At 37.9% G+C, this 27,754-nt stretch overlaps 1 protein-coding gene across 2 annotated transcripts in view; it reads left to right on the top strand.

Moving 5' to 3' along the window:
• ocrl (OCRL inositol polyphosphate-5-phosphatase) overlaps positions 1 to 26,572 on the top strand; it is a 102,572-nt gene extending 76,000 nt beyond the window's left edge. The window contains exons 18-24 of one of the 2 annotated variants that reach the window (XM_073058247.1): positions 6,783 to 7,018; positions 8,262 to 8,285; positions 13,407 to 13,526; positions 15,412 to 15,496; positions 16,652 to 16,779; positions 20,570 to 20,681; positions 24,002 to 26,572. In XM_073058247.1, coding sequence (XP_072914348.1) covers positions 6,783 to 7,018; positions 8,262 to 8,285; positions 13,407 to 13,526; positions 15,412 to 15,496; positions 16,652 to 16,779; positions 20,570 to 20,681; positions 24,002 to 24,120 — 824 coding nt within the window. In that variant the 3' untranslated portion in view covers positions 24,121 to 26,572. The remainder of the gene's footprint in view (positions 1 to 6,782; positions 7,019 to 8,261; positions 8,286 to 13,406; positions 13,527 to 15,411; positions 15,497 to 16,651; positions 16,780 to 20,569; positions 20,682 to 24,001) is intronic. The other variant, XM_073058248.1, reaches the window with a different exon arrangement.
• Positions 26,573 to 27,754: the final 1,182 nt, after the last annotated feature.

Here is a 27,754-nt window from a genome sequence, read left to right as displayed (position 1 = left end):
TTTGTTTCCAAGTTTTAATTGCATCTTAGATGATACTTCATAGAAGGAATTTATTTAACTATTGTGCCTAATGATGTCACTGGAGAAAAGTACTGGTAATTATGCAGTAGCTTCTTCATTTGATAATATATCACAAATAAGCTTTTGGAGTCACAGAGAGAGAGACCCTTTTGAAGCAAGAAGTCTGCTTGGCCCAGCACCACAAGACATTTTATGTGCTAAAGGTTCACATCCAAAATGAGTGTTAATTACTGTTGTATTCATGCAATCTGATGTTGATTGGGTTTGTGCATATGTAGACAATGGATTAAGTGCCTGTTTCCTGGTCTGTCTGGTCTGCATTTTACTGTTCTGAGCTGCATTCTAAATTTAATCTATGCATTCAAATCTGAAGGCTAGTGGCTGAAATCATTAAAGTTATTTACAAAAATCGCACTAACACCTGTCAGTTGTTTTGAAAGAACTATTCAGTGTGTCCCATTTCTCTGTGGTTTATACACTGCCTTATGTTTTCCCTTATTAATATCGTAGAATTGATTTCATCAAGCATTTTCCTGATTTTGTTATTTTATTTTTACATATACGTATGATTTAATGAATAGACTTGTTTTTTTTCTCCCCTCCCTTGTTCTTGAACAACCTTCACATTCATTGGATCATTTTTCATTGCTTCCAACATCTCCAGTGTAATCCCACCACAAGGTACATCATGTACAGTGCTGATTTAAAAAGTGTTCAACCCCCCCCTTTAGAAGTTTTCATGTTTTATTGTTTTACAGTAGTGGTCGCCAACCCGTCAATCGCGATCGACTAGTCAATCTTTGAGACTTTCCCAATAGATCCCAAAAAGAATTTTTAAAAATCAAAAATAAATACATTAGGATAGTGGTTATATATCAATACTTTCATTACGGAAAGCTGTTTGTAAAGAGAGATTGTTTCTGGGTTGCGGGGTTTTAGTTCCGTTCTCTCTGCCCAGTGTGCATGTGTGTTTAGCTCCCCGCCATGCACCGCGGTTTCAACGTAGCCTGTGCTGCATCAAAGTGACCAATGATCTAGAGTACAGACTGTCGCAAACATCAATATACGGTACTCGCCAGTGATATCCTGCAAGATAGCTAGCTAGCATGGCGGAGGCGCCACAAAAGAATGCGAAAACGTACAAATTCCATCCAGAATGGGAAGAGGAATTTCTGTTTAGCTTGGTGAAAGACGAGTGTGTATGTATGTTGTGCCACCAAACACAAGCACTGACTAAAAGAGGGAATCTGGAGCAGCACCACAACACCAACCACCAGAAACTTAAAGACACCTACTCCCCAAAGAGCGCAATCCATGCTAGGAAGGCTGAGGAGCTGAAATCGGGGTTGAAGGCCCAGCAATCGTTTTTCACAAAACATGCTGCTCAAAATAAGGCTGCTATTGAAGCATCATTTTGTGTAAGTCACCTTTTGGCTAAACACAAGAAGCCTTTTACAGATGGCGATTTATTCAAGGAAGCAATGACCATTACCACAGAGACTGTTTTTAATGACTTTAAAAACAAAGATGACATCAAAACGGCAATACATAATATACCGCTTGGCCCTGCAACAGTGACAAGGAGGGTAGAGTCACTGTCAGAGAACGTGGATCGACAAGGATTAAAGGACTTGTCACTCTGAATATTTTTCACAACAGTTCGATGAATCCCTGGATGTAATGCAAACAGCTCAGCTTGTCATATTTGTCAGAATGACTTTCCAGGATTTTAAAACAAAGGAGGGCTTCCTCACCCTTTTGCAATTAAAGGAGAGAACGAGAGGTGAGGATATTTATAATGAGTTTAAAAAATATGTCCGTGAAAATGACATCCCCATTCATCCTCAGACAGGATGAAGAGGTCAATACTCCCCAATGCCATTAGGCTTTACAATTCTACCACCAGGACTTAAGAACTTTTTAAAAGCTATTATTAATGCTTTTTGAGATAGTGATTTAGATGCATATCATATTTTTTACTGAGTTAAGTATTGTATGTAATTAGTTTTGCTACAACAAGTGTATGGGACATTGGAAAAAAAGTTGAATTTCCCCATGGGGATGAATAAAGTATCTATCTATCTATCTATCTAAACTGGCAGCAATTACTACTGATGGGGCCCCAGCGAAGCGTGGTGTGTGTGTTGGTTTTATAGCACTGTGCCGTAATGACCCTGATTTTCTCAACTTCCTGGATTATCACTTCCCTTGGCTGGGAAGGTCGTGGACTTTTCTCATGTAATGACACTGGTGGTCAAACTGATAAACTTGATTCGAGCGAAAGCGCTTCAGCACCGCTTATTTCAGGCGTTATTGGATGAGCTTGATGCTGCTTACGGAGACATAATTCTTCATGCTGATGTTCGGTGGTTGAGTTGCGGCGATTTGTTGACTTGATGCCTGAGATAAAGACTTTTCTGTCAACAAGAAACGAGGAGCACGAGGAACTGTCAGATGATGCGTGGCTACTGGATTTAGGGTTTCTGACAGACCTAATGGCGAAATTAAACGCACTGAACAACAAGCTCATGGGAAAAGACCGATACCTGCCTCACATGATAAGCGCAGTAAATGTGTTTAAGGCCAAGCTCGGTGTTTGGATTTCAAATTTAAAGAACAGGAGGCTGACACACTTTCCCAACTTGGAAAAAATGGTACAGGCCATCAAAGAAAAAAATGCTTTTCGCCCTGAGCAGTACTATGTTTACCTAGATAAACTGGCAATAGAGTTCGATCAGCGTTTTGGGGAGATAAAACGTCATGGAAGATATTGCTGCATTTATTTCAAACCCATTTCTGCAGATCGATATAGAACAGATAGCAGCCAAATTCCAACAAGTATTTGGTGTGCCAAGTGATACTGGAAGTGGAAATAGTTGATTTGCAAAATGACATCGAGCTTAAAGTAAGGTCAAGGGAAGGTGACTTTTGGGGGCTTGTCAGCAGGGAGAAGTTTCCTCATCTCACCACATCTGCACTGAAAGTCAGTGCCTACTTCGGGTCAACTTATCTGTGTGAAACTGCATTTTCACAGATGAAAATTATTAAATCTAAGTACAGGAGCAGTCTTACTGACAGACATCTCACAGACTGTCTCAGACTGGCTGTCTGTAGTTATGAGCCAAATTTCAGGGAACTAGCAGAAAGTATTCAGCCCCAGTCATCACACTGAGTGCCGCAGTCAATTTTTATTCATTTATTTTTCATGTTGAAAGAAATAAAATAATGAAACTTAGAATTAAAGGTGTGAAGTATTATATTAAAGAAAGACAGCTATGGCCTGTTTGATATGCTAGTTACAGTGTTTTCTTGTTTGATTTAATTTGAAAGTTTGACAAAAACATTTTATGTAATTCAAATACAATTAGCCCAAATAAAAGGCTTCAAGTTGGAAGTACAATCTGAGCTGTTTTCTCTCTAAACAATTTAGTCGGTAGATCTTGCCTTTCACTATGGTTGAGGGAGGGGATCTTGGGCTGAAAAAGGTTGGTGACCACTATTTTACAGCATTCAAACACAGTGAATTTAATTTGGTTTTTTTGACACTGATCAACAGAAAAGACTCTTCCATGTCAAAATGAAAACAATTTTCTACAAATTGGTCTAAATTTATTACGTTATTAAACACAAAATAATTGATTGCATAATTACTCGCCCTCTTCAAGTCAGTATTTATTAGATGTACCTTTGGCAGCAATTAAAGCCTTGAGTCTGTGTGAATAGGTCTCTATCAGCTTTGCACATCTGGAATCTGCAATTTTTACCCGTTCTTCTTTACAAAACTGTTCAAGCTCTGTCAGATTGCATGGGGACATGAATGAACAGCCCTTTTAAAGTAGTCACTCCAGGACATTAACTTTGTTATTTTTAAACCATTGCTGTATAGCTTTGGCTTTATGCTTAGGGTCAATTTCTTGCTGGAAAATAAATCTTCTTCCGAGTCTCAGTTCTCTTGCAGAGAGCATCAGGTTTTCCTCCAGGATTTCCTTGTATTTGTACTGCATTAATTTTACCCTCTACCTTCACAAACCTTCCAGGGCCTGCTACAGGGAAGCATCCCCACAGCATGATGCAGCCACCACCATGCTTCATGGTAGGGATGGTGTGTTTTTGATTCTGTGCGATGTTTGGCTAACACCAAACATAGTGTTTAGTCTGGTTTCATCAGACCATCGCACCTTCTTCCAGCTAACATCAGAGCCTCCCACATGCCTTCTTGCAAACTCTAGCCAAGATTTCATGAGAGCTTTTTGTCCACAGTGGCTTTCTTTTTGCCATTCTCCCATAAAGCTGTGACTGTTGAATCACCTGTTCCCATCTCAGCTCTGAAGCTTGTAACTCCTCCAGAGTTGTCAGAGGTCTCTTGGTGGCCTCCGTCACTAGTCCCCTTCTTGCATAGTTTTTGAAGACAGCCTGTTGTAGGCTGATTTTATAGCTATGCCACATTCTTTCCATTTCTTAATGATTGACGACTGTACTCCAAGGGCTATTCAGTGACTTGGAAACTTTCTTGTATCCATCGCCTGACTTGTGCTTTTCAATAACCTTTTTGCAGAGTTGCATGGAGTGTACTTTTGTCTTCGTGGTATAGTGTTTGCTAGATAGACAATAGACAGTAGGTGCAGGAGTAGGCCATTTGGCCCTTCTAGCCAGCACCGCCATTCACTGTGATCATGGCTGATCATAGTACCCAGTACCTGCCCTCTCCCCAACACAGATGGACTGCCAACACAGATGCCTTGTGCAGGAAGGCACAGAGTCGAATGTACTTCCTAAGAAGGTTGGCGTCATTCAATGTCTGTAGTGAGATGCTGAAGATGTTCTATAGGTCAGTTGTGGAGAGCGCCCTCTTCTTTGTGGTGGCGTGTTGGGGAGGAAGCATTAAGAAGAGGGACACCTCACGTCTTAATAAGCTGGTAAGGAAGGCGGGCTCTGTCGTGGGCAAAGTACTGGAGAGTTTAACATCGGTAGCTGAGCGAAGGGCGCTGAGTAGGCTACGGTCAATTATGGATAACTCTGAACATCCTCTACATAGCACCATCCAGAGACAGAGAAGCAGTTTCAGTGACAGGTTACTATCGATGCAATGCTCCTCAGACAGGATGAAGAGGTCAATACTCCCCAATGCCATTAGGCTTTACAATTCTACCGCCAGGACTTAAGAACTTTTTAAAAGCTATTATTAATGCTTTTTGAGACGGTGATTTAGATGCATATCATATTTTTTTTATGAGTTAAGTATTGTATGTAATTAGTTTTGCTACAACAAGTGTATGGGACATTGGAAAAAAAGTTGAATTTCCCCATGGGGATGAATAAAGTATCTATCTATCTATCTATATCCCTTGACCCCGCTATCTACAAGAGCTCTATCTAACTCTCTTGAATGCATTCAGAGACTTGGCCTCCACTGCCTTCAGGGGCAGAGCATTCCACATATCCACCACTCTCTGGGTGAAAAAGTTTTTCCGCATCTCTGTTCTAAATGGCTTACCCCTTATTAAACTGTGGCCTCTAGTTCTGGACTCACCCATCAGCGGGAACATGCTTCCTGCCTCCAGCGTGTCCAATCCCTTAATAATCTTATATGTTTCAATCAGATCCCCTCTCATCCTTCTAAATTCCAGTGTATCGCTCCAATCTTTCAACATATGACAGTCCCGCCATTCCGGGAATTAACCTTATGAACCTACGCTGCACTCCCTCAATAGTAAGAATGTCCTTCCTCAAATTTTGAGACCAAAACTGCACACAATACTCCAGTTGGGGTCTCACCAGGGCCCTATACAGCTGCAGAAGGACCTCTTTACTCCTATACTCAATTCCTCTTGTTATAAAGGCCAGCTTGCCATTAGCTTTCTTCACTGCCTGCATGCTTGCTTTCATTGACTGATGTACTGACTTACCAGCAGTTAGACCTTCCAGATACTGGTGTAATTTTACTACAATCAATTGAAACACCTTGACTGTGCATGAGGCTCTAAAAACAGATCTCCATTTAACTAATTATGTGACTTCTAAAACCAATTGGCTGTACCAGTGATGATTTGGTATGTCATATTAAAGGGGGTGAATACTTATGTTATCAATTATTTTGAGTTTTATATTTGTAATTAATTTAGCTCACCTTGTAGAGATGTATTCGCTTTGACATGAAAGAGTCTTTTGAAAGGAACCCATTTCTGTAGAATGTTATGGTTTACTCTTCTATCTCCTCCAGTACCCATATCGATTCCATGAAACACCACCTCAATCCCAAAATCTGCATTCTCAAGTGTATTTTGCATGTGAAGCAACAACTTACATTTTCTAAATTGTGCAGGTTAGCACACTTTATTCACTTCTCATTTACTTTCAGGAGGTCAAATACTGGTTAGGTGCCCACTTTGCAGTATGTGTCCCTTCAAAAAAATCAAGATTTTGTCTATGAAGTACTGCAGTGATCCTGAAATAGTACATTTCATCCACCTACCGTAGTTCTTTGGTTGACTTCTATGCAACTTCATTGCCCTTCAAATTTGTTCTTTGAAACCACAAAATCTATTCTTCTCACACTGTAGAAGAGTACTCCTTTCAAGCAAATTCAGTCATTCTTTCTAAGTTTTCGTATCACTGTGCCTACTGTGCTACTAATTTTCATTTATGAGATACCTTGGATTTAAAAAAAAGTTTAAAAGCATCTAATGAATGCAAGTAACTGCAATTTTTAAGTGTCTCCATTTTAAAAAACTTTCTTAATACTTTGTATTTTCCCCTTTCAGATGAATTTGTGGATATTGCACTGGAAGTTTATGTTAGCAAGGGCACTGTGACATTATTAAACTCAGCTGAGGACAAGATTGAGGACATCTTGGTTTTGCATCTGGATCGAGGAAAGGACTATTTTCTTACAATTGGGGGGAATTATTTGCCAAGTTGCTTTGGTACATCACTTGAAACACTTTGTCGAATGAAAAAGCCAATCAGGGACGTGCCAGTTACTAAACTTATAGACCTGGTAAGGATTTGAATTACTGATTTAGCTGATGTAATTTTGAAACTGTCTTTATTAGCCTCCTATCACCCCTCCATTGAATTTAAAGTGAGTGAACCAAATTACATCTCAGTATCACTAGTCTAATGAAGTAGAGTTGAGCAGAGGACCTAATTTCCTTTTTGTGCCATCCAATTATCCTTCATTTAGCACTACACTCTAACCTTTCCCCTTCAGATATTTATTTATAAGGAACATAAGCGCATAAGAAATAGGAGCAGGAGTAGACCATCCGGCCCATCGAGCCTGCCCCACCATTCAATAAGATCATGGCTGATCTGTCCGTAAACTCAGCTCCATCTATTTGCCTTTTCCCCATAACTCTTATTTCCCTTACTATGTAAAAACCTATCTAACTGTTTCTTAAATAGTTAACTGTTAATTAACAATAAATGCAACTGTTTACAATTTGATAGCAAGATCTAAAGTTAAATGAGAAGCCAAAAATACCTTCCTTATTGTAGGTTTCTAATATTTTATATGTTGCTTCCTTACAACATTGTTAAATTGAGATTTGTCTAAGTGATATTTGTTGCAAAGGATTTTGATTCGTAATAATATCTATAACCAATTTGCACCCAGCTTGTGACGGTTAGCCAAGGTAAAAGCAGCAAGTGTCTTGTCTTTGATTATAATGAAGAAATTTTCCTCACGAGGAGATAATGTGATTCTTTAGCTATTAAGTTCAATCCAAATGATAATTTATTGGGGTTGAAATTTGGAAAGTAGAATAATGCAGTGGGCATATCTTTACAGTGCTGAAAACTAGTTTAAAATCTTAACCTTCTGTTGATTTGTATATGAAAGTAAAATGTATTATAATTTTGTTTTATTTGCATGAGTTTTCAGATAATCACTCAGGTTGAAATTTCATACTGATACTAGAGGAAATACTCTCAACATTGGGGTTAAATTAAGTCTTGAGGAACAAGGCATTTTATCCTTCATCTTCCTTTACCACATGAGGGTTCTTAAACTTTCCATTTCTGAATGCACTTTTTTAAAAATGTCTTGGATTTTGCAGTTGCTGAATTGCAATGGTTCTTTACTGATTTCAATAGCACTTTTTGAAGCTTGTGGACGGCATTCCAAGGATAGAAGTAATTGTTTCACTGAACTTGATTCAGTTTTTGCTTGTGACTTATTTTTCAGAAATCTTTCTCTGCCTGATGCTTTTTCTCCTTTCTTTCTGTTCTGATCTGTTCAGGATGATGACCACATGTTTACAAAGGTAAAAGTACATTTGGACTAACAATCTCTGATTGTGTTTAATCATTTAAATAAATCACAGATTTTGATCCTTAGGATTATTTTGAGCTTGGCCAGTGGCCTTGTGCATAAAGTTAAATTTGTTGCTTAATCATACAAACCAAATAAAATCCCAAACTCCATTTCCAATTTAGCGAATTAACTCCACGTGTTTACTCCAGTTTAAATGTAAGGTCAACCAAGATTCCTGGTCCTGATCACTATCTGATTATATCTGTTGACAAATGTATATTTGGAAAATGTATCTATAATCCACATCATCAACCCTTTAACTAGTTAAGTACAATCCTCATTATATCAGGCCACACATACTTTGCTATGCTGTAATAATCCAACTCCTTTTTTTCTACTTCTCCTTGGAATTAAATCTACTTATTAAATTTGCTTGAAAGAGTAAAAGTACCCATGTTCCTACTAAAAGTGTTCTGTGAAAAGAAAAGCTTCGTCATCTTCAGCTCCAAAGACAACTTTGATGCATTTATTCTCTTCCTGACAGAAAATTAGAGTAACAAGCAGCTCTGGCTGCCAACCTTAAAACTAGATAGATGGTGTGGGGCCTAGGTGAAGGCTCATCAAAGAAATAAATATTCATCTGTCTTGATGCACTGTGTATTTGCAAGATAAATGATAATAGGAGCACACCATCTAAAGCTATTTATGCTCTTAGCTGATGATCATACATCTACATTGCAAGGAATTTTGACTTTTCATTCGGGAAACAAGTTGAAACTAGTTGCTACTAATGCTCTGACTGAGGCCAGACAACTCAGCACAGATCTATCAAAACTGAGAGCACCTTTCCTTTCTAGATCACTTGAGCTTTCCAAACATTGCAATACGCAATAAGGTACAACAAAGCCACTCATCAGTATAAATCAACAGAGGAGCAGAATTAGGCCATTTTGGCCCATCAAGCCTGCTCTGCCACTCTGTCATGGCTGATTTATTATCCCTTCAACCTCGTTCTGTTACCTCCTCCCTGTAGCCTTGATACCTGACTAACCAAGAACTATCAACCTCCACTGTAAATGTACTCCACACCAGTCCTTGGCCATAAATTCCACAGTTTCACCACCCTCTGACAAATAAAATTCCTCTTCCTCTTCATCTCTGTTCTAAGTGGATGTCCCTCTATTCTAAGGATGGGCCCTCTGGTTTGAGAATCACCCACTACAGGAAATATCCTCTGCACATTCACCCTATGTAGATATTTCAATATTCAATTCATGCCCCCCCTCCCCAACTCCCCATTCTTCTGAACCCAAGTGAGTACAGGTCCAGAGTCATCAAACGCGCCTCATACTTTAACCCTTTCATTCCAAGAATCATTCTCGTCAACTTCCTCTGGACCCTCCAGTGCCAGCACATCTTTTCTTAGGTCAGAGGTCCAAACCAAAACTGTCCATAATACTCCAAGTGCAGTTTGACCAGTGCCTTATAAAGCCTTGGTATCACATCTTTGCTCTTGTTCTAGTCCTCTGAAATGGAGGCTAACATTGCATTTACATTCCTTACCACTGACTCAACCTGCAAGATAACCTTTAGGGAATCGTGCATAAGTGCCTGCAAGTCTCTTCACAGCTCTGATTTTTGAATTTTCTCCCCACTTAGAAAATAGTCTATGCCTTTATTCCTTCTATCAAAGTGCATGACCACACATGCATGTATTCCATCTGACACATCTTTGTCCATTCTCCAAACCAGTCAAACTTCTTCTGTAGATTCCCTGTTTCCTCAATACCATCTGCCCCTCCACCTATTTATTTATACTTGCATTTGCACTGCTTCTTTTCTGTGCTCTACTTGCTCTTTCATTGGTCCTGTTTATAGTTACTATTGTATAGATTTGCTGAGCATGCCCGCAGGAAAAAGAATCTCAGGGTGTATGTGGTGACATACATGTACTCTGATAATAAATTTTACTTTGAACTTTAAAACTGTGAAAAGAAGCGGCCCCAATACAAATTCCTGCGGAACACACTAGTCAACAGCAGCCAACCAGGATAGCTTCTTTTCAAATCTTATCTCAACTATTTGGATGTTGGAATTGATGGGTTTGTGGCCAAGGTTACAATCAACATAAAGATAGGTGGACGGGCAAGTAATATTAAGGAAACGAGGAGTGTGCCCCCCTTTATTCTGACCATCTTCTATCCACGCTAGTATCTTTCCTGTAATACCATGGGCTCTCATTGTGCTTATCAGTCTCATGTGTGCATGCCCGCAAGAAAAAGAAAATAAACAACATCCACTGACTTTCTTTTTCTATCCTGCCTGTTATTTCCTCAAAGAATTCCAGCAGATTTTTCAGGCAAGATTTCTCCTTAAGGAAGGCATGCTGACTTTGGCCTATTTTATCATGTGCCTCCAAATACCCTGAAACCTCATCCTTAGTAATGGAATCGAATATTTTCCCACTGCTGAAGTCAGGATATCTGGTCTATAATTTCCTTTCTTCTGCCTTGCCTTCTTGAAAGATCATTACAAATTTTCCACAATCTCTTCAGCTACCTGTTTCAGAACTCTGGGATGTAGTCCATCTGGTCCAGGTGACTTATTTTGCTTCTAGACATTTCAGCTTCCCAAGCAACTTATTCTAAGTAACAGCAACTACACTTGCTTCTGCCCCTTCCCCAACACTCTTGAATTTCTGGCATACTGCTTGTGCCTTCCACAGTGAAGACTGACACAAAATACTTCTTAACTTTGTCTGCCATTTCCTCCCAATTACTACCTCTCCAGCGTCATTTTCCAATGGCCCAATATACACTCTTGCCTCTCTTTTACTCTTTATATATCTGAAAAGGCTTTTGGTATCCTCTTTTATATTATTGGATAGCTTACCTTCATTCTTCATCTTTTCTCACCTTATGTTTTTTTTGCCATATGTTGGTTTTAAAAGCTTCCCAATCCTCTAGCATCCCACTAATTTTTGCTTTATTATATACCCTCTCTTTTGCTTTTATGCTGTCTTTGGCTTCCTTTGTCAGCCACAGTTGTCTCATCTTCTCTTTAGAATACTTCTTCATCTTTGGGATGTATCTATGTTGCACCTTCCAAATTACTTCCAGAAATGCCAGCCATTGCTCGTCTGCTGTCATCCCTGCTAGTGTCCCCTTCCAAACACCTTGATCCTGCTCTTCTCTCATGCCTCTGTAAATCCCTTTACCATAATACTGATATATCTTACTTTATCTTCTCTCTTAAGCTGCAGGGTGAATTCTATCATATTATGATCACTACATCTAATGGTTTCTTTAACTTAAGTTCCCTAATAAAATCTGGTTCATTACACAACACCCAATCCAGAATTGCCTTTCCCTTATAAGCTTCACCACAAGCTGTTCTTAAAAAAAAATCTCATAGGCATTCTATAAATTCCTTCTCTTTCCAAAGTACTTCTACTAACTTCAGTTTTCAAATAATACTGCTGTAGTCTTCCTTTGTGAATATTTAAAATATAATATTTCCATTTTTATTCCACGGGAGACTGATTAACTCCTACTTTATAATCTAATAATACCAGTTTGTATTTCTGCCTTAATGTTGCCTTTTCGCAATCCAGAGCTAATTGACTAAGTGATCTGTTACCATTTGTTCTCACAAAATAACACCACCTAGAACTGTTCGTGTTGCACAATGATACTTCGTTTGCAAATTTTGTTAAGTGTACAATTTTTTATTATTTCTCATGGCATGTTGTACTTGAATATTGTTTCTAATTAAGAACAATCGTGCCATGTCCCTTTGGTCCAAATTCTTCAAGGGTCTTCTCAATCCAATGTACATTCCATAGAATAAATTGAGATATGCTTTCAAAAGCTTCACAGGGGAGCTAAATGATCAGCAGCTTTATGATAGAAAATGTGTATTAGGGATGTGCAAATCCTTCCATACCAGGCTGTACTGTTTAAAGACTATAAACAACACAGCCTTCCCCCAAAATGACCTTTTGCCTGCCTCAGAATGTTAGATTATTGTGAGAATCTAGACTAGCCATTGAGCTGACAAGGTCATTGAAACAAATTAAACTCCCAGAAGCAATGGCTTTTCAACTGGTTTATACTCAGCTTTGCAGGACTAAATCAAACCATACCTGATGGAACTTGGGAACTCTATCCTTCTAGAACAGGGGTTCCCAACCTGCAATCCACAGACCCTTTACTTAAAGGAATTAGTCCATGGCATAAAAAAGATTGGGAACCCCTGTTCTCAAAGAACAGTATGTCAGAATTCATGAGGGTGGGCAACATCGCCCTCCTAAACAAAAGCTAATAAAGAGAAATCAGAAATTGGTAATCCATTTCAACTGTTACATGTCAATTAGAAAATTCTGTTCCAGGCCGTTGCTAATTGAGTCAAGTCTGGATCATACCTGCAACATGTCTCTGATAGTCTGTAGCACTCATGGGTCTCTGGGTACAGGACTGGGGATGGGATAAAGGAAGTGCTTTCCAAAATAGGGTTTGGGGAGGGAATCTATAATTGGATGCCATTGCTCTGCAAACAGATTAACAGCTGGGAAATGGGATCCTTCCCAATTAACTCTTAGTTTTGTATTGAGCTTTTGTTAAATTTATCTGGATGCCAGGTTGTGGAAGCATTCGGCTCAAAGCATTCCTGTTATATGGATGATATGTCCTGTTCAGATCCCCTATCAGTCTGCAGATTGTTCAGCATCTGGAACCAGATTGAACTGGCCTTGGGAATGGTGGGGGGAAATTGCAGTGTTTTTATGATAGCCTTTTACTGATAGAAAAAGCATATTTTCAGAATATGGCATTCTGTCAAAGATTGCCATTATCATCCGGTATCAAAAACTTAATCTTGTAGTGTTATTTACTTCAAATACTCTGTTTTTCTCTGTAAAACTGAACAGCTCGTAATTATTGAAATACTTTATTTCCCATACATCGTAGTTATTATCACTTCAAAATAAACTAAACTGATGGTACTCTAGATCTGTTTTTATCAGTGGGTGCTTACATATCTGGTTTGGTCTTCAGTGAGTTGCCTAACCTTAAATGATGCAATGAAAAATGCCATTTTCCTAAATTATCTAATTTCTCATTATGTTTGATAGGAGAAATCTCAGTTAGACCTCGTCACTATGGATAATATAGGAACTGACAAACAACCTCTACAAGTTCCAAAGGAAATTTGGTTGTTAGTAGATCATCTCTTTAAGAATGCAATTCGTCAGGTAATTGTAATGAATTTTCTCCTATTTCACCTGTGAACTATCAATCAAATGGTTCATCTCTAATTTCTCAAAAGACTGCTGAATTGATGAGAGTTACAAATATGTGGTCTTGTAGATGCTCTTTTTGGCTACTGAGAAGTGGTCTTTATGAAAAACTGAGATTTTTGCAAAGAAAAAAATACTTGTGTATACAAAAGAACATTTTTACTGCCATGCGGTTCCTAATCCCATTGTAAGTTTTTGCAGTTTGCTTAGTTTCTCTACTTCCTTGTCTGACTGTATTACCTTTATGCGTTTTCATGTACAAGTCACAAGGTAATACAGCACAGAGAAAGGCCTTTCAGCCCAGCAGTATTTCTTTTTAATTGCTTTTATTTATTATTACTCTCTCTGTATTTGCAAATACAAAAGAAAGAAATAATAATAATGGATAAAAATCAGGAACATCAGATGAAAAGTCCTTAAAAGTAGTTCCATTGAAATGTTCCCACAACCAATGGATTCACTTTCAAGGACTTTTCATCTCATGTTCTTGAGATATATATGTTATTATTATGGTAATGGTATGGTATTATGATAATTATTCTATGCATTTATCTAAGTATGCCCACAAGAAAATGACTCTCGGGGTTGTATATGATAATATATATGTACTTTGATAATATTTATTTTGAACTGATCCATGATAACCACAGCATCTTGCTTGCCAATCTCAGTTGCCCACATTCTGCCCATAACCCTCTAAACTCTCCCCTCCATGTACCTATCCCAAATGTTGAAAATCTACACACCTTAGCCACTTCCTCTGGCAACTCATTTCAGGTACTCATCACTTTCTGTCAAGTTACCTCTCAGATCTCTTAAATCTCTCCCCTCATCTTGTGTCTGTGTCCTCTAGTTTGGACTCCTTAAAGATTATGACCCCTCATGATTTTATAATCTTAGGTCACCCCTGATTCAAGACCCAATCATCCTTGTGAACTTCTGTATTGTTATCTGGAAACTGGAGTGCAAAGGGCTCCATAATCATACTCTTCTAGGTTCCTTCTATACACATTAGAAGAGGTCAGATTTTGAAATCAAAATTGGGAACTGGTTACTACCGTAATTTTCACTTCAGCACCTGTCACTGGTTTTGAACTCTGCAATGGGCTGCCAGTTGAATTTGAGACCTACAAATTTGTGTATTTTTCTCCCTAAGGTTGTAAGTCTGTGTATCAACGACTAAACAGTATCGTAGAGAAAGACAGCACAACACAGGACCTTCAGCTCACTGAATTTGCACTTGCTATGGAGCAAACTAATCCTGCCTTAACCCATTTTACTCTCCCTCATATTTCCATTAACCTCTCTGCTAGATTCTGCTACTTATCTGCACAGTAGAAGAATTTACAGGAGTCAATTAACCTGCCAACCTGCACATTTTTTTGGAATATGGGCAAAAACTAGATCTCCTAGAGGAGACACAAGTGGTCATTGGAGTCTAGCACAGACACCAGAGCGAGTCAGGAATGAAGGGTTGCTGGAGCTCTGAGACAGCAGTTCTGCTGCCTGCACCTCTATACCATTCCTGTAGAGAGTTTAACTTTAAGAAGCCTGAAGAGGCAAGACATGAGGGAAATGTTTTTGTTGCTTTCACTAAACGAGTACTGTGTGTTGTATGTATCTCTGAGGTTTGCTGCCCCGAACTTTGAACTTTGAAATGGAATTATTACCACTACTGGAACAAGGACAAATTCCTTGTGATGTACTTTTTGTTTCAATTATCAAAAGTGGTCACAGTCCAATTCCCAGGCAATGATTAATAAAGTTGAGTAGAAAAGTCTTGCTGAGAATATCACATTTTAGAAAGTTTTTCATTTCATCCTGATGATCTTTTTGACAGGAGGACCTGTTCCAGACTCCTGGTATGCAGGAAGAACTTGAGCAGATTTTTGACTGCTTGGACACAAGTATTCCACTGACTATTCGTATCCTTTGGGCTGTAAATGGAAACGAAACAAATGGCACTTTGGTATCATAGATACAGGCACTATCACAACAAGAACTCAAACGTATGGGCATCTCTGATTTTGAGATGCATTGCTGATACATACCTGTAGGTTGAAGTTTGTTGCATTGGGAGGTGCTGCTTCAAAATGCAGTTATTTTTTAAGTGTACAATAAAATGCTTCATGAAAACTGAATGCTTATTGGAAATTAAGGTTTGAATTACTACAGTAATTCTGTAACTTTTCCTGAGAACGCAGTTTATTGGTTCAACTGTAGAAAAGTTTTCGATGGGTAGATGGGAATATATTCCTGCGAAAAACCGTTTTAGTTGAAACCATGTTATTTGAGGCATTTATTCCATGAAAAATGGATGGAGACCTGATAGTTTAACTACAAAAGAAACACAAGATGTTAGAGTTCAGAGTCTTATTAAAATCTTTATCCACACGAATGATTGTGAGTTGTTGAACTTGTATCCACTGAGTAACCTGTACAGTCATGCAAAGAAAAGGGGAATACAGAAGCTTCCATCATATCCATCAGGAGGTGATGACACAGAGACTGTAGGTCAGGACTGTCTGTCAACATGTGGAGCAAATGCTTCTAGTTCCCAGCATTGCCCGTACTTGCCAGCCAGGGCAGAGTCCTGAATTGTCCAACTCAAAACTGAGCAGATGCACTGCTCTCTCCAGTCCCCTAGTTCCAGTTCCCAGAGGTAGACTTTTCTGATTGAGACATGGTGCAGTTGATTGCTGCAGGAACATCAATAAGAGGGCAAGAGGTTGTTCCACATACCCAACGCAACAGTGGGGAGAAAAGATTTGTATCTTATACCCAGCATAGCAGTGCTTTCAGTAATTCAGCTCTACACAGCTGTATTTATAAAGTTATAATGACTCCTGCCATTGCTTCTTTAGTGCTTACATTTCTGGAAATATTTTCAACACCAAACGAGGTATGAGAATGTAACTGCAAGCTGAAATATTGATTGATTAGCTTTGTCAATTGTCATTGATCATGTTATATGAATGTCAGTGTAACTCAACTATATAACAGGAAAACCTATTCAAAGCCAAAGGAGCATTTGTTAGATGCTCCAGAAAACTTGATATTTTCCTAATTACATGCACTAGCTGGTGGCAACCACTCAGTAGCGGAAGCTCTACTCATCTTCCTTGAAGCACTTCCGGAACCTGTGATATGTTATGAGCTTTATCAACGATGCTTAGAATCTTCATATGATCACCGCAGCTGTCAAACTGTGAGTTATAATTATTATTGTATTGTTTGTAAAAGGAGCCATAATTGCTTGTCAATTTGTTGTTTATGAACAGCTACCCTGATTCATTCAGCCTGTTCCACATAATTGTGCAGTCCCCACACCAAAATAATTTGATCTTGTGAGAAAGGGTAAAATGAAAACTCCTGCAATTTGGAGGGCAAAATTTTGGAAGATTCTTCTAGAAGATTTTTAATTGTTCAGAGGGTTACCCAACTCAAGAATGTGACTCCTGGACCTCACTAATCTTTTTAATTGGCAGATGAGTGCAATCTTTCTTTGTTAATTATTGAGCAAACCTCAGTCAGAACATCCTTTTTTTTCCCTTCAAAAGTCTTGCATTCCATGTTTTTGTTTTAAACTGTCTTATTTTAGGCTGTATATTGGGAATTAATTTCCTTGTCCTGCCGTGCACTCACAAAACCCTCCACGTATGGACACGAAAATTGGACATTGTATTTTAAATCTAGCTGACCACAGGTAGATTTAAAGTTATCTTCGTATTCAATAATTCAATAAGTTCACTCCAATATGTTTTCTGCTGAAGATAACTCTGCATGCCATTGCCCACCCAGCTCCCAGTGGTGTGCAGAAATGTTGATCATTTGCCATGTCTACATGCAATGCTTATTATTTGCCTCTTCGTGCAGATGTCCTTTATTGACTGCTTTTTTTTCTGAATAACTTAGCAAATCAAGCTTAGCAGCTTGTATTGGTATCAGGACTTAGCATCATTAAAAATGTTCCATATTAACTTGAACCATCATTACACGGCCATTCTCAAGTATAACTGGCAGTTCTGTTGCAGGACAGAAACATTTCTTCATATTAATATTCTTATAAGACAAAAGAAATGTTTTGTTGGATAGTTCCTTAGTAAATCATCTATGAGGTTGTCTTGTTCCCCAATATCACTCAGTTTAAAAGGCATTTATTTGTACTGGCAAGTTTCCTTGGATACTTGTTTCTAAGTATCTGGATAATTAATTCATCTGAACTACTAAAAATGTTGCATAGTGCCAAGACTTGTTCTTAAGAAGGAAATTTCAAAACCAATTCAACTAAAGATTTCAATCAGATGATTAAAAGGTTTTGAAGCTAGAGAATATTTCTACACCAGGAGTGCTTTTTTCCAAGAGCGTGCTATTTAAAATTCACACATTAAACTTAAGGATTTCTGATCCTACTGCAATTAAAATATTTTGTAACCTATTTAAAAGAATCCTCCTTGGGTCATGCTGCTTCATGTGCAAACAGTTTCTCTGCAAAAATGTTCATTGCTTTCCTATGAATGGCAAGATGCTCTTCTTTCACAGAAATTCAGAACTTGTCCAGGGACAGGTCAGTAAATCTCATCTTGAGTGCATGATCAGAGTGCAGCTCACAAAGGTCTTCCTCTTCTCTCAAAATCAAGTTCTCAGGCTGAGTAGAAGAGTCAGAGAAAGGGTCCCTCAGCCAATCATACACTTGTGTTGAAAGGGAGGAAAAAAATTTGTTTTGTAGATCTTCCAGATGGTTTTCAATAAGACTTGAGACTTTCTGATATACTTCCTCACTCAAAAGTTCAAGCAGCAGTGGAAACATTTCAAGATTTCCTTTTGTAACATGAGTTTTCCAAAGATTCAGTTTCCTTTTAAATCCAAAAATCTTATCACATGATGTCTTAAGGTGGATAAGTCACCTTGACCAAAGGGACTGCATCCCAGATTCCTGAAAGAGGTTGCTGATGGATACATTGGTCATGATCTTTCAAGAATCACTTCATTTTTGGCATGGTCCTGGAGGACAGGAAGATTGTAAATGTCACTTCATTCTTTAAGAAGGAAGGAAGGCAAAAGAAAGAAAATTATAGGCCAGTTAATCTAACCTCAGTGGTTGGGAAAATGTTGGGGTCTATAGTTGAGGATGAGGTTTTGGGGTACTTAGAGACTAATGATAAAATAAGTCATGGTTTCTATGAAGGGAAATCTTGCCTGATAAACCTGTTGGACTTCTTCATGGAAGTAACAAGCAGCATGGACAAAGGAGAGGTAATGGATGTCATTTACTTGGATTTTCAGAAGGCATTTGATAAGATGCCACTCATGAGGCTGCCTAACAAGATAAAATTCTGTGGTGTTACAGGAGAGATACTGGCATGGATAGAGGAATGGCTGATGGGCATAACAGAGTGAGTGCAAATAAAGGGGCCCTTTTCTGGTTGGCTGCCAGTGACTAGTGGTGTTCCTCAGGGTCAGTATTGGGACTGCTACTTTTCACATTGTCAGCGATTTGGATAATGGAATTGATGGCTTTGTGGCAAAGTTTGTGGATGATACAAAGCTAGGTGGAGTGAAAGGTAGAGTTGAGGAAGCAATGCAGTTGCATCTGGGCTTAGACAAGTTGGAAGAATGGGCAAAAAAGTTGCGGATGGGGTACAATGTTGGGAAATGTATGATGCATTTTAGTTAAAGGAACAATAGTGAGGACTGTTATCTAAATGGGGAAAAGGTTCAAACATCAGAGGTGCAGAGGGACTTGGGAGTCTTAATGCAAGACTCCCAGAAGGTTAATTTACAGGTTGAGACTGGTAAAGAAGACAAAATGCAATGTTGGCATTTATTTCAAGGGGATTAGAATATAAAAGCAAGGAGATAATGCTGAGGCTTTATAAGACACTAGACAGGCCGCACTTGGAGTATTGTCAACAGTTTTGGGCGCCATATCTCAGAAAGGATGTGTTGTCCTTGGAGAGGGTCCAGAGGAGGTTCACAAGGATGATTCAGGGAATGAAGGGGTTAACATATAGGCTTTGGGCCTGTACTCACCTGAATTTAGAAGAACGAGGGGGATCTCATTAAATCTCCTAAATGTTGATAGGAGTAGATAAGGTGGATGTGGAGAGGATGTTTTTTTGATGGGGTTATCCAGAACTAGAGGGCACAATCTCAAAAACTGGGGGGCAACCTTTTAGAACAGAGGTAAGGAGGAATTTTTTTTTTAGCCAGAGAGTAGTGAATCTGTGGAATACTCTGTCACAGACTATGATGGAGGTCAAGTTCATGGGTATATTTAAGGTGGAAGTTGATAGTTTCTTGATCGGTCAGGGCATCAAATGATATGGTAGGAAGGTGTATGGGGTTGAGTGGGATATGGAATCAGCCATGATGGAATGGCAGAGCAGACTCAATGGGCTGAATGGTTGAATTCTCCTCCTGTGTCTTACAGTTTTACCTCATACTTTATTAAGATTTTTATTTTTGCACTACTTAATTAACTGTTTTATATAATTTATTTACTTTTTTCTATAATTATGTAATGCATTGTACTGGTGCTGCAAGGAACAGATTTCATGGCATATGCCAGTGATATTAAACCTGATTCAGAATTTTTAGTTATTTTAGTGTTTCATCCAGTTCTATATTAAATACCTTTTCCTTTGCAGTATATTCATCTAAAAAATTTAATTCCTACATTATTGGGTGTCTGAGAATGTTTTGCCATAATAGAAGTACTATAAAAATTACAGAAATGTTGTACTGTGCTGGAGTATATTTATTCTGAGCATTGGTAATTTATGTGTAAACATTTTGAAAGTTCAAACATCTTGTGGTAGTTTTTTTTTATAACAGCAATTGAAAGCATTTGCTGAAAATAACAATATTTTCACTACAGAATTATTGGGTATTGGATTGTAAAACAAGCTGATATACAATGTTTCATTATGCCTGCTGCATTGCAGCCACACTATTAATCAATCTTTGACCAACAATGTTTATTTCTTTCTCACTAGTTAATATCTCAATTGACCCGGAGTCACAGAAATGTGTTTCGGTACTTGATGTCATTTCTGCGGGAATTGCTGACCTATGCAGAAGACAACAAGCTTGATGCCAAGATGCTAGGTAAAAAAAATTTGCACGTTTTGATTCAAAATGTTCTACTTATTGATATTATAGGTTGTGTTATATATGCTCCCACAGCATATACCTTTATTTGCAGATTCTAAGACTATTTGTCTCAACAGTCTAGTACTTCATACATCTTAAGAAGTTTATTTAATCTGAACAGGATTGAAAATTATCATTCCTGGTGAAAACATGTTCTGTCTAACTTCAGTATATTTCAAATGTAGTATATCAAACTAGAAAATTTTAATTCATTTGTGCTTCATGCACAGAATTTACAAGTTCTCGTCAATTGATCTCTAAATCAGAGAGCATATAATAGAGTGGTTGAAGAGATTATGGAGGCATTAGTAATGATCTTTCAAGATTTGTGAGATTTGAAATTGTTCCGGAAGACTGATAAGTTGTAAATGTCACTCCACTGTTTAGGGAGAGGGGCAAAAGAAAAGAAATTATAAGCCAGTTAACCTGTCTTCAGTGTTTGGGAAGATGTTGGAGTCCATTATTAAGGATGAGTTTTTGAGTTTCTTGGAGGCATACAAGAAAGTAGACCAAAGTCAGCATGGTTTCCTAAAGGGGAAATCTTGCCTGATAAATCTGTTGGAATCCTTTGAGGAAATTGCAGGCAAGATAGAAAAGAAGAGTTGTTTACTTGGATTTTCAGAAGTCCTTTGACAAGGTGCTACACATGACACTGCTTAACAAGATAAGAGCCCATGGTATTACAGGAAAGATACCAGCATGGACAGAAGATTGGCTGACTCGCAGGAAGCAAAGAGTGAGAGTAAAGGAGGCCTTTTCTGGGTGGCTGCCTGTGACTAGTGATGTTCCACAGGGGTCGGTGTTCACATTGTATGTCATTGATTTCAGTGACAGAATTGAAGATTTGTGGCCACGTTTGCAGAAGATATGAAGGTAGTTGGAGGGGATAGGTGATGTTAAGCAAGCAGTGAGTGTGCAGAAGGACTTAGATTAGAAGAATGGGCAAAGAAGTGGCAAGTGGAATATAGTGTAGTGATTTTTTTGGTCACGCACTTTGGTAGAAGGAATAAAGGCAAAGACCATTTTCTAAATGGAGAGAAAATTCAGAAATCAGAGGTACAAAGAGACTTGGTCTTCATGCATGATTCTGTAATGGTTAACTTGCTGGTTGAGTTGGTGGTAAGGAAGGCAAATACAATGTTAGCATTCATTTCGAGAGGACTAGAATGTAAAAGCAAATATAAATAAATGACGAGGCTTTGTAAAGCATTGATCAGATGCACTTTTAGTAGTGTGAGCAGCTTGGGCATCTTATCCAAGAAAAAGATGGAGAGGGCCATCCAGAGGAAGTTTGTGAGAGTGATTCCAGCAAAGAAAGGATTTCTGTATAAGGAGTATTTGACGGCACTGGACGTGTACTCATTGAAACCTATGGGATATCAAAAGGCCCCGATAGAGTGGATGCAGAGAGGAAGTTTCCTATAGTGGGTAGTCTAGGACCAGAGGGCACAGTCTCAGAATAGAAGGATGTGTGCCTTTAGAACAGAGATGAGGAATTTCATTTGTCAGAGGGTGGTGAATTTGTGGAATTCGTTACAGCAGAGGCTGTGGAGGCCAACTCATTGTGTATGTTTAAAGCAGAGGTTGATAGGTTCTTGATTAGTAAGGGTGTGAAATGTTTTGGGAAGAAAGCAGAAGAATGGAGTTGAGAGGGTTAATAAATCACCCATGATGGAATGGCAGAGAAAACTCAATAGGTCAAATGACCTAATTCTGCTCCTGTGCCTTATGGTCTTTAGAATAGTCCAGGGTGTGCTGTCATACTTGATAATCGGATCAGAATGTACTTCAGTGACACTCCTGTTACCAATTAGGCTGAGGACTGATGTCCTCTTGATAAAATTGGCAGCAACATCTGAGTCAGTAATTCAATATAATGCCAAAGGACTTGTGCATTGTCAAATGCAATAATATAGAGATCTCATCTCCCTGTTCAGATGGATGTAAAAGGTATCCCCTTAAACCCAATGTAATCCCTTACTTATAAGTGTCAATATCTGGTAGAAATTCACGTGTCATCCCAAAATGGTGAGCTTTAATTATTTTTGGTGAACTTAAAAATCAAGACCATTTACTCTTTCAGTAACCCCAACTGTTTATTCTTTATCAAATTAAAACTAATATGTTGCTCCCCAAGTTTTCTATATTAAAATGTAACCTATACTATAATTTTTAATCAAACTGTAATATTTTCAAAGAAGAAAACTGCCCATTTTTTATCAGTAAAGAATCTTGGATATTCTGAGGAAATGAAAACTTATGTAAATCATTCAATTATACTTGGAGCATTTCGTTTGAAATAGTAAAAAGTGAAAAAGCTGAAAATAGTCAACAGTATAGGCTGAGTTAAGGGAACAAAAAAAGGTAAAATGTTAGTAAACATTTTGGAACATTTTTTCAATGTGAAATGTTAGCTCTGTCTTCACAGATGTCTGATCCTCAATGTTTCTGTATTTTCTGTAAATTTACAGATCTGCAGTTTTTTTTGGCATCTGTCAATGGTGCCGTTTTTTATGATTTACATCCCATTGTTTCATTTTGCGTACGGGGTGCCTGTGTCCAAATATAAACAGACAAGAATATTGCCCCTCAATAGGAGGTCTTTCACTCAGGTATTTGAAGGACGATTTTCCTCCAAATGCCAGCATCAAAGATATTAGATGTAAGGGGCTTTATCATTGTGTATAATGCTAGGACTTTGGCATCATAACATATTGATGGCCCTCCAGCAGCCATACCCACAAACTTATGCTGGAATCCCCAGACCTAAGAGTTATGAGAAGGAGTGGAACTGAACAACAGCAGCAAGCAATACTTTCAGGCCAGGAAGTTAAAAGTATTTACAGTAAAGATAAGAAATCATATGTAGTACATTTTGCTATTTTGAATAGTTTTGTTTCAATAGCCTATTTTAATAACTAGAAGATTGGCGTTGACTGTAATTTGAAGTGCTGAAGGATAATTGTTGACCATTTGAGTTTGCTTCCATGCCTGTTTCATATCCAGAAATCCCAATAGATTTCTGTCTCTAAATGAGGCAGTGTTTACATTTGAAATGTACCTGATTTTCCCAGATATGTTTACATAACAGAACCAAACATTTTTTCAGACTAGGCAAGTATTCTAATGTGTGAACTTAACTATTTATTTAACTTCCATGTGATTGCTATTACTGGTTTTTAACTATTTGAAACAAACATGTTTAGAGAAATTGGCATTTCATTTCAATTGTATGCATATTGATTATTTCAAATATTTTTTCCTGTAATCCCCAGCTACCCTCTTTGCAAGTCTGCTTTTGAGGCCACCACCAAACTTTGTTGGGCGGCAAACCCAAAATGATAGACAACGTGCTGTGAACTTCATCTATGGCTTCCTGGGTGGAGATAACTAATTTTTGGACATACTTCTGACCACGTCTTCACTGCACTGTGATCGTATTGCAAATGTACATCAAAATGGTGATCGATAGATACAGATACTTGAGCCTTTTATTCCAGTATATGCCAATATCAGTTTTTGTGGTAGTTAGTCCCAAAATCTTTCTTGCCAACTAGTGATTGTCATAAACTGGTTCCATGTGAACATAGACACTTTCATTCATTGTACAGACCACTTGTTTGATTTTTCATCAAAAATATTTCAGCATTGTACCTAATGTCTATTTTTATTACCAGCTTGCTGCAAATTGGACTAGAACATTTTTAATAATTTACACGACTTGATGATACTGAGCAAGGGTAACTCCATCAGTTTAAGTAGAAAATGCAGTGATGCATCGCAGGATGAAATGTCCAATTATGTCTTTTTAACCCCTACCACTAAAACAAATTTCTCAATTATATTTGTAATAACTGAATAGAAATTAGCTTAGTAAGAGGGCAGTAAACTTCCATTCGGCGAATGTATTTCATCTGTCAGCTGTGATGGATGGAACTTGTCTGTTCAATATGATTGTGTTTCCTGGGTGAGTTTTAGGAAAGATTAATGTATATAAAAGTGTTCACCCAGATTACCAAGTAATAATGGTAGAGATAGTGAATTTAATTGTGTGCAGCAGCACTCAATACAGTGGCTTAATATTCAGAAATCCAAATGTATGTTTCAGAGCAAAATTATTGGTTGTCTGAAATGTGGCATTTTAACTTAAATAAAATTGCGAAATTTCTAAATAATCCCTACAGACACAGGGAAGACAGCAGATGCTAGGAACCGGGAGCAACATGGGGGGGTGGGGGGAGATCTGGTGGAACTCAGCAGGTCAGGTAGCATCTACGCAGAGAAATGAAGAGTTGATGTTTATGGCTGACTTCTGTGGCTGGGCTTCTTTCTTTCCAGTCTTGATGAAGGGTCTTGGCCTGAAATGTCAACTATTCATTTTTCTCTATAGATCCTCCTGACCAGTTGGATTCCTCCAGCACTTTTTTTTATAGATATATACATATATATATATTGCTCCAGCATTCAACTACAGATAAAGTTTGGATACTAAATTCATTCAAATTATATTGTGCATTTTCAAGAGTGATACTACAAAGCTTTTAATTTTCATATATTTATTGAAGATCATATTTGTTCAACAAGCAGCATTTTATTATACCCATATATTATTTATGGTTTCTTTAATGAAGTATGAGTTAGTGTCATGCAAAAAAAAAAAGCACTATCTCTTATGGAATGATAAATTGCAGTTCTGGAACCCAAGACTCTGCAGTCTATCAAGAATTCAGATTTAATTACAACCCAATTATTTCAGAGTTTCGTCTTGCTGTCCTGAGGCTACCTGCCGATCAGAATAGTATAGCAGTATTACAGAACAACCCTGCCATTCACTCAATCAGACAATTACATGAATTATAAGATAAAGGAAGTAGAAGACGTATTTTAGTTTGATATTTTTATTCTACTGGAATTGTTGGGTTGGATCTCTATTATTCGATCACCAGTTTTTTTTAAAAAGTGCTAAGTAATCAGTTTAAACTGATTTAGTGTTGCCAGATCCCAGCCATGGGAAAACATTTGTGCGTGTGTGTGTGTGTATATATATATATTTAAAAGTAAACTATGGCATTAAGTTTATGTGTAGAACAGAGTATTTTCAAAATAATGTATGCTCCTCGATAAGGTATAGAAATCGTTTTTGAAAAAAGAACTACAACCTCTCCTTGATATGATATGCTTGTAAATGTCTGTAAAAGCATCTTGTATTGAACCTCTTCACTCAGCTAATACCAACACTACAGATCTTCAGTTGCATTTTTAATTGGCGTTTCCCTCAGATCAGAATGCCTAGATAAGATGAATAATGTACTTTAGTACACTCCGTTTTTAATACAATTTGGCATGAACCTAACAGTGAAAAATTGTCTGTTAATTAATCCATTTACATGCAAGTCAAAATGAAATTTGTAATCAAGTGGCTTGATTATAAATTCACTGTACAAAGAAAAGCAAAAGCAGCAGTTGTGTAACACTTGGGATCCCTTGCCAGCCAATGATCAATGGGCATTCGTTTAAACTATGAAGTAAATGAAAATATTTGAAATTCCTGTCATTGATTGTGATGAATGATCGAAATACCTTTGGTCATTTGAAGTTTTTATCTGCATTGTTTTAATCAATGTTATGCCAGCTCAGTAAATATGCTGAATTTATGAAAGGCATACTTCAAAAGACCAGATACAAAAATTATTCAATCTCATTGATATGGTGAGAAGAACTTGGAATAATTAGATACCAGTGTTCATAATTGCTGTCCAATACACTACAATGTATATTTTGGTCTCTGGGTTATTTCATTACCTTAAGTTACATTTTTCAATTAAATCCATTTAATTCTCTCCAAATAGCATTGTTTGTCACTTATTTAAAATATATTATTTTGGTTTCTGGTGCATGGAGCATTTGAGATAAGCTATCGTATTTAAGCTTCTGTCAGATATTACATAGAGTTAAAGAAAACTATAGCACAGAAACGTGCCTTTTGGCCCATCTAGTCCATGCCAAACCATTTAAACTACCTACTCCCATTAACCTGCACATGGATCATAGCCCCCCATACCTCAGCCATCCTTGTACCTATCCAAACTTCTCTTAAGTGTTGAAATTGAGCTTGCACACACCACTTGCACTGGTAGTTCATTCAACACTCTCTCGACTCTCTGAAGAGGTTTCCCCTCATAGTCCCCTTAAACTTTTCACCTTTCACCCTTAACCCATGACCTCTAGTTGTTGTCCCACCCAACCTCAGTAGAAAAAGCCTACTTGCATTTATCCTATCTATACCCTTCATAATTTTGTATGCCTCTATCAAATCGCCATTAATCTTCTACAAGGAGTAAAGTCCGAACCTATTCAATCTTTCCTTATAACTCAGGTGCTCTAGTCCCAACAACAGCCTTGTAAATTTTCTCTGTATTCTTTCAACATTGCATACATCTTTCCTGTATAGGTGACCAAAACTGCTCCCAATACCCCAAATTAGGCCTCACCAATGTCTTATACAACTTCAAAATAATCTCCCATCTCATGTGCTCAGTATTTTGATTTATGAAGGCCAATGTGCCAAAAGCTTTATTTATGAGCCTATCTACCTGTGACACCACTTTCAATGAATTATGCACCTGTATTCCCAGATCCCTTTGTTCTACTGCACTCTTTACAGTGGCTTGCAAAAGTTTGGGCACCCCGGTCAAAATTTCTGTAACTGAATAGCTAAGCGAGTAAAAGATGATCTGATTTCCAAAAGGCATAAAGTTAAAGATGAGGCATCTCTTTAATATCTTAAGCAAGATTAGTTTTTTTTTTTCCATCTTTTACAGTTTCAAAATAACAAAAAAGGAAAAAGGCCTAAAGCAAAAGTTTGGGCACCCTGCATGGTCAGTACTTAGTAACACCCCCTTTGGCAAGTATCACAGCTTGTAAATGCTTTTTGTAGCCAACTAAGAGTCTTTCAATTCTTGCTTGGGGGATTTTCACCCATTCTTCCTTGCAAAAGGCTTCTAGTTCTGTGAGATTCTTGGCTGTTT

This window comes from Hemitrygon akajei, chromosome 10 (assembly GCF_048418815.1).
Source record: "Hemitrygon akajei chromosome 10, sHemAka1.3, whole genome shotgun sequence".
NCBI lineage: Eukaryota > Metazoa > Chordata > Chondrichthyes > Myliobatiformes > Dasyatidae > Hemitrygon > Hemitrygon akajei.
The sequence above is the reverse complement of the archived record's forward strand: the minus strand, read 5'-3'. Positions and strand labels throughout refer to the sequence as shown.